The sequence below is a fragment of the Asterias rubens genome, chromosome 2 (genome assembly GCF_902459465.1).
Source record: "Asterias rubens chromosome 2, eAstRub1.3, whole genome shotgun sequence".
Lineage (NCBI taxonomy): Eukaryota > Metazoa > Echinodermata > Asteroidea > Forcipulatida > Asteriidae > Asterias > Asterias rubens.
This window is the reverse complement of record NC_047063.1, coordinates 1623610-1636097: the sequence shown is the minus strand read 5'-3', so window position 1 is coordinate 1636097 and position 12488 is coordinate 1623610. Positions and strand designations below refer to the sequence as shown.

At 40.4% G+C, this 12488-nt stretch overlaps 1 protein-coding gene across 1 annotated transcript in view; it reads left to right on the top strand.

Moving 5' to 3' along the window:
* Positions 1–12208, top strand: part of LOC117306879 (A disintegrin and metalloproteinase with thrombospondin motifs 9-like) — a 53824-nt gene extending 41616 nt beyond the window's left edge. Inside the window, exons 25-33 of the mRNA XM_033791441.1 lie at positions 552–716; positions 2319–2483; positions 3042–3206; positions 3650–3814; positions 4255–4734; positions 5693–5860; positions 6231–6458; positions 6890–7051; positions 11962–12208. Coding sequence (XP_033647332.1) covers positions 552–716; positions 2319–2483; positions 3042–3206; positions 3650–3814; positions 4255–4734; positions 5693–5860; positions 6231–6458; positions 6890–7051; positions 11962–12153 — 1890 coding nt within the window. The 3' untranslated portion in view covers positions 12154–12208. The remainder of the gene's footprint in view (positions 1–551; positions 717–2318; positions 2484–3041; positions 3207–3649; positions 3815–4254; positions 4735–5692; positions 5861–6230; positions 6459–6889; positions 7052–11961) is intronic.
* Positions 12209–12488: the final 280 nt, after the last annotated feature.

Sequence of the window (12488 nt, the reverse complement as noted above, 5' to 3'; positions counted from 1 at the left end):
AAATTCGCAACAAAATTCGCATTGAGTTGAGATGCACTCAACGCCCTTGCGAGTATCGCTGCGAGAGGAGAGTTGTGACGTCAAATTCGCTTTGCATTCGCATTCGCATGAAGTATGAACCGGGCTTAAGTCTGCTGCCACCTAATGTCCAAAAAGCAGCTCATTGATAAGTGGGTTTTGACTTCTAGTAACAGGGGGATGGCTGTCACTAACATCCGCTTCAGACAGGTGCTCTAGAGTCGCGTCGTACCCAATTCTGAATGAAGTACATAAAAACATCTGAAACAGTTAGGAGCGACTGGACCACTAGAAATAGTAAGATCGACTTTTGCAGTTGTTCGGATTGACCCTTTAGCACCTTGCTTTCAGACGTTGACCTTGTCATGAGCTGAGCCACTGTAGATGTTATATTATATTTGCCTGTCTGAAACCAAAATTTGTTTTGTTCGACCTAGAGTTAATTGCTCCTAGTCTATTTGGTTCGGCGCTACTCTGTGCCTGCCTAAAACGGGTGTAAGTTTAACAACCCTCTCTTTTTGTTTTTCCCCCAGTGTTCTGTAACCTGCGGTGAAGGGGTGCGTCGAAGGTCAATCCACTGTCACCAAGGGAATGAGGTTGTATCTAATGAGCAGTGTGATGTCACATCAAAGCTGAGTGCCGTCAGTGCATGCAGGAAGACTGATTGCCCAGTATGGCGTGAAAACAACTGGGGAGAGGTGAGGACACTGATGTTTCTCCTGAAGACAATCAGAGCATACTGATCGAAACGTTGAGTTGTCAATCACCAGTTGGTTTCAAAGCCAACACTACTCTCAGAGATATACACATTGTGCTTCCGCACACCTCACCTGATTATACTCGCACCATGCAAAGTTTCAAATCCTACGAATTGATGTTTCTGTTGCAAGTCCTTAAAGGGTGGCTGCAGTGGGTTTTTTAAAAATTTAAGCGATTAAACATGACTTTTTAAGCCTGAAATATTTATTTAAAATTTTTTATTTAATGCGCAAGTATTTTAAAAGTGGTTTTCAAGAGATTAGGGGAACCCACCCCGCCCCTAAAAGGGAGCCTTCATGTGACGTCATGTCGGGAACCTGAGCCGTCGGGTCCCCTGGCTGTGTGCATATAAAGACGTGTGCATTGTGTGGCCTGGTACCTAGGCACGTGTAGTTAGGAACCAGACTCTTTTTGCCGACGATATGTTTGAATTCCCGACGTGACGTCGATGGTAGGGGGGCGGTAACAATCCACAAAAGGGGGGGGGGCATGACTTATTCGCTAATTACGCAAGTGAGATATGTCGGGGAAAAAACAAAACACATTTTATTGAGGTTCAATACATATATCCGAAATAAATGACAGCAAAATTAACTGTTTTATTTTTATTCACTGCAGCATCCCTTTAATTAATTTCTTTGTTTTTTTAATACTCTTAGACAAATTCGAATTCCCTCATTTTGTATTGAGAATAGATTTTTTAAAGGCAGTGGACACTATTGGTAATTACTCAAAATAATTTTTAGCATAAAGCCTTTTTTGGTGACAAGTAATGGGGACAGGTTGGTGGTATAAAACATTGTGAGAAACAGCTCCCTCTGAAGTGCCATAGTTTGGGAGAAAGAAGTAATTTTCCCCGAATTTGATTTTGAGACCTCAAGTTTAGAACTTGAGGTCTCGAAAATAACCATCTAAACGGACACAACTTCATGTGACAAGGGTGTTTTCTTCTTTCTTCTTTCATTATTACCTCGGAACTTTGATGACCGATTGAGCTCAAATTTTCACAGGTTTGTTATTTTATGCATATGTTGAGATACACCAACTGTGAAGGCTAGTCTTTGACAATTACCAATAGTGTCCACTGCCTTTAAATAGTCTTGTTTCTTCACACGTGCTGTTGCTTGAGAAATTACTGCATCATGGGAATTAGACAACATGGCTCAGTCATCGCAAAGTGGGTTCCAAATCCAGTCATTCACTTACTTGGCCATTAATTGCTTCTCTCAACCCAGGTGTAAAAGTTGGAATCTGATAGGGCTGAGCCAGTATTGTGTTGGATTAACCCCTTGGTGCTAAACTAAGCAGCGTGGGGTTGTTTGCTCCCCAAATAACTGAGAAAGATTGAGAAATGGTCTATGTGTGCCTGATGAACAGGGATAATAATGTTGTAAAGTGCTTTAATATAGCTACTATAAAAATAAAACATGTGCTCTAATACTATTACATGTTTATAGAAATATAATTGTTTAACTCTTAAGGTTTTGTTTATCAGATTATATTTAATTGGCTCATTCTGTCAAATTTTGATTTTGATACAGTGCTCAGTAACGTGTGGTCTAGGACAGAGGCAAAGAGGGGTCAACTGTTACCTAGGCAACATTGAAATCGAAGCTAGTCGCTGCGACACATCCGTGATGCCAGAGACAACGAGGTCATGTGAAGTGACGGACTGTGCTCATTGGTTCCATGGTGAATGGGCTCAGGTGAGGTCATAATTTACGAAGAAGTTGTTGTTGTTCTTGAAGAGCACAAGTAAAAACATTGTATTTGTCATTTATCTCCACCCCCCCCCCCCCCCCCAGGTTTGAGTCACTCTAGTTATCTTTTCTGGTCCGTTGAGTTGTTTATTCGCTTTAGTTCTGTCCTTCGTAATAGCTTAGTGGTTTCTTTGCTGCCTTTCACCCCTTACTGTTTGTCAATACTTACCAGTCTTTGCTTACTGATAATGGCTCTACTCCTGCCCCTTGCTAGACATGCCTTGGTCTTTACACTCTGCAGTTTAATGATTTTGTTAGATTGAGGCACAATCTGTATGACATGTACAATAACTCAATGTGAAAATCCATGATCGATATATGAGCTTCCTCCCAAATATTATCAGCTTTCTAGGTTGTTGTGTCTCTATCAGGGGAATCAAGAACATGGGTTAAACACTTGAACCTGCGACCTTCAGAATAATGTGCCGTCAAGCCCTAATGTTACTGGTTTACCTAAAAGTAACCTTTCCATTAAATCCTATTTGTTTTTTTGTTTTTTCACAGTGTTCAGTGACGTGTGGCCAGGGAGAGATGCAGCGGAGAGTCAGCTGCTCATCTGGTGGTCAGAACGTGGATATTACCCAGTGTGACCTGTCCCTCATGCCAGAGACTGTCAGGGCATGTGAGGTGATAGGGTGTCCAACCTGGGGAGTAGGGCCATGGGATGAGGTAAGATTGAAGGATTAAGAAAAAACATTATGAGATATTGTTTAATATTAAAAGGCCACAGACGGCCACTTCAAGGTGAGGGCTATACACTTAACTGATTTGGGCTATCAACCCAAATCAACTGCCATCAAAGGCATGTTGCCACTTACTCCTGGGCTGAAACAGTGTTACTCCCTTAACTGTTGGTAAGGATAGGCATGGGTATCGTCCGCTATGAGCCTGGCTGGTAGAGCAGGATGCACTACCTTCCCTTCTTTTTATGAAGCAATTATGGTTAAGTGCCTTGCTCAAGGGCACAAGTGGCATGACTGGGATTCAAACCCACACACTCTGCTGCTGACCAGCCCAGAGCTTGGGTTCGATGAAGTAGACCAATCGGCCACAACACGCATTGTGACCCATCTCTGTTCTTGTTTCTCTCTCATCCTACTCTCTGTACTCAGTGCTCAGTGACTTGTGGAGAGGGAGAGGTGCAGCGTAGAGTGAGCTGTTACCAAGACAACCGCATCGTCAGCTTGGCCCAGTGTGACCTGACACTGATGCCAGCCCAGTCCAAGCCTTGTTCGCCGGCTGATTGTCCTCTATGGAGACATGGTGATTGGGGACCTGTGAGTTTTTATTGTTCAGTAGATTCTTGTCAAGTTTTGTCCTACTTAGTTATTGGTGTAAAGTTGTCTCTTGTAGAGGTAGAAATTGTTGATGCAAAATGCAGGGGTTTGTAAGGTGATGCAAAGAGTTGGAAGATAATTCTGATGATTACTTCTCTATTTTATAGCTTTATTTGTACACAAGATCCAATAATGTCTAAACTATATCAGGATTTGAATTTGGGGGACATATCCACAAGACTGCAGGGCTTGTTGCTCAACAATTTTACTGGACCAGAGAATTTGTTACAAGACCGTATCAAAATGAGGAGAACATTATCTACACAGTTTCACATTTGAGCTGTTATTGGAACAAGCCAAAATGTTACTTGCCTAATAAGATCACTGGCCTGTGGTCCAGTGTTAATTTTGAGCCCTGTCTATTTCCTTTTGTCTTGCAGTGCTCGGTATCGTGCGGTCAGGGTTACCAACTCCGAGGTATTCAATGTCGTCACACTAACGATACCCCACTACCAGACGCAGAGTGTAGTCTAGAAGATCGGCCACCCAAAGAGCAGAACTGCCAAATGCCAACCTGCCCATTTCCCACCAAACCGGAAACCAATCCACCCACAACCCTCCCACCAACGTACCCACCAATCAAATCCACCTCATCAACGGTACCTCGTATTAACACACCGGTATCGTCCGCACGAAGTGTGCTTCGTAGACCAACGCCCTCGTCATCGCAGAATCCCAAACCCGGGCCGACCTATAACCAAAGAGGGTCGGCTTTACTGGATGTGCCAAGCGTGACGATCAGAGGGCCGTCTGAGCGGAAGCCGGTGCCCAAGTCATCACCAGTAACCGCTATGGAGGTTCTTAGGGAGACACCATGGATGAGATTCAGCAGTCAATGGAGAACGGGGATGTGGACTGAGGTGAGAATTATGTTCTATAAAAATAGTAATAATTGGTTTTGATATAGGACTTTTCACACCTGAAGGGCGTTTCAAAGCACTTTCAACATTAGTACTCCTGGTCACTGCTTTAACCTTCTCAGCTTCCTGGGGAATGTACAGCCTGTGCTGCTAAATATATAGCGCACTAAGCTGAATAAATCTTAAGAACCGTCTCTGCCCCCACATATACCCATTTACCCCTGGGTTGAGAGAAGCAGTTATAGTTAAGTAACTTGCTCAGGGACCCAAGTGTCACGACCAGGACTTAAACCCACACTCTGCTGAACAGAAACACCAGAGCTTAAGTTCATGCTCTTATCCGCTCGGCCACAACACTCTTCGGACTTGCAATTATAAGGTTGTGGGTTCGAATCCTACAAGCTACCTGTTGACTAGAATAAGTATTGTCGTCTAGTTACTGATCCACAAAGTCATGATTTGTGCAATTCATTATCATAGACATTTGACAAATGTTTGTGTGAGAGAGATTGTGTATATCCCCTTGTTGGAGTTTGTCAGATACAGCAGTGATAGATTGTCAGGGGCCAGGCTAATATTGCGTCCAGCCTCAATTTGGATATATTTATTGGGGGAAGAAAAACAACATGTATTTTTAAGCAAGATAGCCCAAAGCAATTTGTATTGTATATTATAACACCCCTTACAAAAATTCTGCCTTTTCATTGGTTAAGAGCGCATCACATGATATGTCTTAAATTTACTAGAAACTTGGCAGTACTTCGTCTGATAGTCGTTTGCCATGCAATAGTAAAGACAAATACATGGCGCGCGCGGTACCCAAACGTCTTTTTACCAGACCTTGAACCCAATCATTTGTGTGTAACCATAGCACTCGAAGCAGTCAATATTTGTAAACTTGTATATGACTAGCAATAAACCAAATCTGATCTAATTTAATCTAATCTTGTTCACTTAGTGCACATCCACATGCGGCTATGGAACTCGTGAGCGATATGTAAGCTGCAGAGATCGCTATGGTTACATCTCGGAGGAGACAGATTGCGACATCGAGCACCGTCCTCCAGCCATTCAGCAATGTCAGAGTAAACCCTGCCCTCACTGGAGGACCGGCCAATGGAATCAGGTATGAGAAATTTTGTTTATTTTGAAGCAGCTATGTGAAATTGGGCCCTGGACAGTTTGATCAGTTTTCCTAAATCCATTATGGGGTCAAATTAATTGTTTGTTTTATTTGATAGCAGTTTCTTTTTCTTCAGCTGCGCCACACATCTAGAACTCTCTACCAAACACTTTAATCTTAGATTTTGTCTTTGTACCACAAAATACAAATCTCTTCTCAAAACTTACCTTATGTCACAGGTTTTCAAGGATTAAGTTTGTTGTGTCTGTTTTCTTCGTTTTGTTTTTGGTTTACTGCGCCTTGAACACCCAGCACTTTTTTACCAGCGTTTTTTGTTTTTGTTTTATTACCATTCAATATTTTAATCTTCCAGTGTTCTGTAACATGTGGAACTGGCAAGTCCTCACGCTACGTAGCCTGTGTCAACAGCGATAACTCCATTGCGAAGGATGAGGAGTGCGATGTGAAGATCAGACCCAAGGACTCTGAAGTGTGTAGCAACCAGGAGTGCTTATCAGAGCAGTTTGATGCATCAGGGATGTCAGGAGACAGAGGGATTGGGACAGTCAGAGGAAAGTGGAAGACTGGACCATGGAGTAAGGTGAGTGTTTCTACGGAGAAAATTGTATCACTTAAAGGCAAACTATGTTTGGGTTTTGGAATCATTCTGTTGTTATAATTCTATATAAATTTAGATGTTTACATCAAAAAGATTCTTTGAAAATTCATTTCAAGAGGTGGTCGTGTTTTTGAGACATCCCGAAAATACTGAGCAAATAATGTCAACGCAGAAGAATAGTCCCTATATACTATTTCACAATCTGACAAGCATCATCTCACATGCAAATTTTTTGGCACAAAGTCTGGAGATATTTTGACATGACTGCATTACTTCCAAGTGAAAATGTATTTTAAAATGCTGTATACTATCGAAAGCTTCTGTAGGCTTCTAACCAATAGTTTTTTTATTGCCATTAATTCTCTAAGAGCGATTCCCAAACGTATACCTTCCCCTTTTATTTCTTTATACAGTGTTCATCCACCTGTGGGAGCGGTCTGCACCAGCGGGTCGTCTTCTGTCAAGATGAAAATGGAGATTCAGATACATGTAGCGAAGCATTGAGACCACAAAACATAGAAGTTTGCAATACTGGTATACACTGCCCACGGTGGAGCTTCGGCGACTGGGGAACGGTAAGAAATATTACTCTCTCTCTCTCTCTTGTTAAAGGAACATTACAGAATTGGTAAGAAAAACTCATCTGAGATCAAAGATTTGCATAAAACTTTCAAAGTATAATGATGATGATAGTAGAAAATATCCCTTTAAATATTCTGTCTGAAACGTCATATTACTCATATAAACGTCATGTAAAATGTCATAGAAACTTCATAAATAATACTAATTTCCAGTTTGGAGTTTATCACTCAGTGTCGTGCAAAATGTGTAATCAGTTTTGTTCATTATTTCTTCGTGACCCACATGGCCGAACGATCTCAAACTTCAACAGGTTTGTCAGTTTATGTATATGGTGGATTACATGTGTTTACTCTGCTAGCAACTGTTTCGTTTGCAAAAACTAATTCTGTAATGTTCCTTTAATGAATTTATTTCTTCATTTAAAAGAAAAATTATGTATTGGTGTGACACTTGTGCCCACAATAAAACCTAGGCATTGGCAGAAAGCGGTTACTGGTCGAACATTGATGCAAAGTTTACATTGTTGTGAGTGGTGCCCCGCTCACTCTTTGCTAAGCTATGAAATTTGCTAAGCAGTAGTTTCTGCTTTACAGCCTTATAAAATTGGGTTACAACCCTTCATGCAAAGTAAAAAATGTGTATACGTTTGCTTTTCTTGTTAGAGGAAGACACGTTCTGCTGTCAGGTGAAATAATCGTCTCAATCAATTATTTATCAGACTTTTTGTGATTTTTCCTTGATTTTCACTGATTTATCTTCTACTTAAACAGGAAGATAGGTGATTCTTTTTAAAACTGACAACTGACATCCCGTGTTAACTGCCTTGTACCAGTTGAGTAGGTACTCCCTATATTTTATCTGCCGGCTAAGCAAAATGACAAAAATATGATAAAGGCATAGAAACATTAGCAGTTTTTGTGATTGCAGTGAATAAAAAAAAAAAATCTTGCAATGATTTTTTAGTGGTAGGAGTAGTTTCTTGCACAATGTAAATCTGAATCCACAAGTGAACAAGTTAACAAACAAAAACTGTAGATGTTTGAGATTATACTTGCAGTGTTACTATACTATTTGTAAGAGTCAATCTAACATTTTAACGAGTAGTTTAAGGAAATGTTGGTATTCACATTTTTTTTTAGAAGGCTGCACAGAAACAGTTTCACTAACAGGAAATGTAGAAGTATTAAATACACTAGTGCTCGGTTCTTTTATTGCGCACATTCTAGTAGCTAGAGCAAAGCACTTTACAACATTTCCCATCCCTGTAAATCAAGCTAATTAGACCATTCCTCAAGATTTCTCAACTCCCTGGGGAGCATAAAACCTCAAGCTGCTGATATTAGCACCCTGGGGTTAATCAACACAACTCTTTCTCAGGTTCCAATTTATACACATGGGTTTTAAGAGAAGCAATTATGGTTAAGCGCCATTCCCATTGTTAAAGAAACTAAATGATTCAAAATAGTGTCCACAGTTGAAGGTGAATAATAACATCACTGATTAAATTGCACCGGCAAAAAATATTTGCAAAAGGTTTTGATGTTTTTAAAATAAATGTAGTATTTGACAGTAAGTAGAATGCAGGCATCCAACTTGTCAGTGATTTTTTTGTAAAGCTGATTCCTCATTCTTTCTTGAAATCACTGTTTAATTGTTTAAGTCCGCAGAAGCTCTTTTTATTTTTTTATTATCAAGTTTTAGATAAATGAGCAAACAAACTAACAAATATGAATTTTAGAATTAGAAAATAGTAAACAATTATAATACTCAGTTTTCATGTACCGCTTTGTCTACTGGCAAAGTTTTGAGACCCATTTCTGTAGCACCTTGTGCCGGTTATCAAGGTGATGCGGCGCAATCTGCACCCAACCATGCCAGAAACAGGGAGACTAATCCCCCTTCTCGTAGCAACAAGTGTACTTGGCTCCTTAACTGCAAGTATACAATTCACAGGAGCTATGGCTCTATGTCCCATCTGAAGGATGAACCAATAGTTTTTTGGTTAAGGACAATGCAATGATCGAAACCGTACCCACACTCGGAATTGGGGTCAGGTGCACAAGACCGCTTGGCCATGAATTAGTGTGTGGGTCTTCTGACGCTACCTATGAACAAAAGAGGTCCACATAATGTCAGGACCTAAAACAATGTGGACCTAGACACATCCACTCAGAGTTGAAGAATAGGATTTTCATTGAATGTACACAACAAAGGAACCTCAACACAGTCAGTCACTTCAACACAGAGCTGAATGTTTATTGTGTTTTAGTGTAAAACAAAATTGAGTAGTTTGATATCTGAGATAAAGTACCACAATATTCCCTTTAAAAGTCTTGAAGATAAGTGATCAGTCTCTCCTAGATCTGACTGTCACCCTAAGGGGCTACGTTGATCAGTAACCCTACCCTTCAGTCACATACTGAACACAGAGGGGGTTGCACAAATATCATCACATCTATCCAACCATTCACTCTATAGGTGGAGACCCAATAGCTGACCCTCATCAATAATCTGTCCACTTGAATCACAATGAGCTGTATGCTCTCCCTACCTTCTTGTCAGTCTCAGATCCAGTAACATCAACCATAGGGGATGGTCATGGGACAGATTGTATTGACACTACAGGCAGAATGGAATAAGGGAACTGTACAAGATCTGTTCTATGAAGGGGAATATTTTCATAGGTAGCCTATGTCACTGTTTTCTTTAAAGGCAGTGGACACTATTGGTAATTTCTCAAAATAATTATTAGCATAAAACCTTACTTGGTGACAAGTAATGGGGAGAGGTTGGTGGTATAAAACATTGTGAGAAACGGCTCCTTCTGAAGTGACACAGTTTTCGAGAAAGAAGTTATTTCCACGAATTTGATTTTGAGACTTTAGCTTTTAGAACTTGAGGTCTCGAAATCAACCCTCTTAACACACACAACTTCGTGTGACAAGGGTGTTTTTTCTTTCATTATTATCTCGCAACTTCGATGACCGATTGAGCTCAAATTTTCACAGGTTTGTTATTTTATGCATATGTTGAGATACACCAAGTGCATGAGAAGACTGTTCTTTGACAATTACCAATAGTGTCCACTGTCTTAAATCAAGAACATCAAATTCATACTGAATTAATTTGGTTTTATCCATATACACCGTATGTTTACTTTCCCGAGCTCTGTGAAAAAAAGTCAAATGTTTATTACTCAGGTATGATTAAAACCCACGACCTGTGCAGTGCTAGAGCAGTGTCTTACCAGCTAGACACTATACTTGTTAAGCAAGATGACAATAGAACGTCACTGTGGTCAAGTGGTTAGACTTCAGGACTTGCAATTACAAGGTTTTAGGTTCGACTCCCTCAAGCTAACTACTGATTTGACAATGACTTGGAATAAGTATTGCCATTTAGTTACTGAAACACAATTTCTTGATGTGTGTAAGTCATAATCATAGACATTAAACCAAGTTACTTTTGGGGTACGATGACCCTACCTTTAAAGGCACCGGACACGTTTGGAAAGCTGTTGACAGTTTAAATTATGGTGAGAAATGACTAATTCTATTTCTACCTCCATGCTGTGAAGTAAAATAGTTTTTGAGAAAGAGTTTTAGTTCTCTCTTCAGGCCTGCAGCCTTTCTTTAGGCATATGTTCTTTCATTATTTTCTTGCAACTTATTCTGCCAAAACTTTCACAGATTTGTTATTTGATGTATGTTGATACACCAAGTGAGAAAACTGGACTTTGAAAATTTCCAAATGTGTCCAGTGCCTTTAAGTAGTGGTAGGAGTTGAATGCCATAGTTAGTACAGTCTCTGCTGCTAGACACAGTTCTCTGCTACTATACACAGTTTACAAAACATGGAGGAAGAGAGAGGGAACAATGCTATAAGACCTCCATGCCAGCCCCTCAATACAAGTTATTCTCCAAACCCAGTACCCTAAAGGTGCCTGGACAATTAAATTATCCTACATATGACGTCTTGAGTTGACATGTTATCTCATACCTTAAGGGGTTAGGAATTCTGAATGGAGGAGGTCTGCTGTAGACTGATGGGTTTTCTGATTGAATTACCCCTGTCAGGATTTCCAGCCACTGTCATGCAATGGTGGGTATAAGACCTCCAGGGGAAAAAACTCATGTCAATTCCTGTGAACCTTCATGGGTAGATCTAGGGTTAATGAAAACTGAAAATGGGTAGGGTTTAGGAGGAGAAGGGGTCGAGTCAGTGTACACCCCAGCCCAAAGAGGGGGCGAAAAAAAGTGACAAATCAATAATTAAAAAGAATAAGGAATTAAGCATAAAATAGCTTGTCCAAAAAAGTTATGATTTCCTTTTTTTTTTTTTTTTTTTTTTTAACTTTTTTTGAAAAATGTTATAGCCAGAAGTAATGTATGTTTTATAAATAATTGAAGGTCAGTGGTAGGACCAATCTAAGCTAAGGCCACAAGTTCTAGGCACCAGTGGTCTGCAGGTCCTAGGTACCACTGTTTCTTAGGCCCTAAGCACCAGTGTTCCTTTGGCCCTAGGTACCAGTCGCAATCCTTAGGCCCTAGGTACCAGTGTCCCGTAGGCCTTAAGTCGGCCTCAGGTAGACCTGCGATTTTCTTGCGCCAGCAACAAACTGTCGGCAACGAGCAGATAAAATATGCTCATAGTTTAAAAGGATCTGGTGTGAAAGGATCTTTTGAAATCAAGGGGTTTGTTTCCCCCGAAAGTATCGAAGAACTCTTCATTATGTGTTGCAGCATGTTTATTTCAAATGTTGTTCCTTCAATATTTACTATCATAAAGTTCTCAAACAAGTTTCTAAATTCTGTCTCTAAACTAAAACTGAGAATCTTCTAGTTTAATATCTATACTCACATCAACATCCAAATTGACACCTTTGTCTTTTTTATCTACTCAGTGCTCAGCATCATGTGGTGGAGGCATCAAGTCTCGGCTTGTCCTGTGCCGACTTCGGAGTGGCCGCACCCTCGCAGATGCCTCCTGCAACACCCTATCAAGACCAGTGGATACCAGCATGTGTGGCACCAGGCCCTGTGCAACTAGAGCCAGGTGGAACTCGAGAGCGTGGAATGGGGTAGGGAGATTCTGATCTTTTATTTTATTCAGTTTTGAAAAAAAAAAAAAAAAAATGAATAGAGTTATCGGCAAAGTGAAAGCTGTATTTATCCCAATCTTTAACGACTCTTCAGGAGTGAAAGACCATTTGATGTGCTTGAATCTTTGTAAAGAAAAAAAAGGATTCACATTTTGTTGTAATAACGGAAACAATTTGACAGGAATTGCTTGGATGTGGATGGAATTTGACGTTGTTGCTGGAAGACTTTGATTGTCAAAACTAGCACTGCCATTTTTTGGGAAGATGGTTGTCCTTTGAAGGCATTGACCTTCTGCTGATCCACAGCGTCTGCTGTTTTCCAGGCCTAT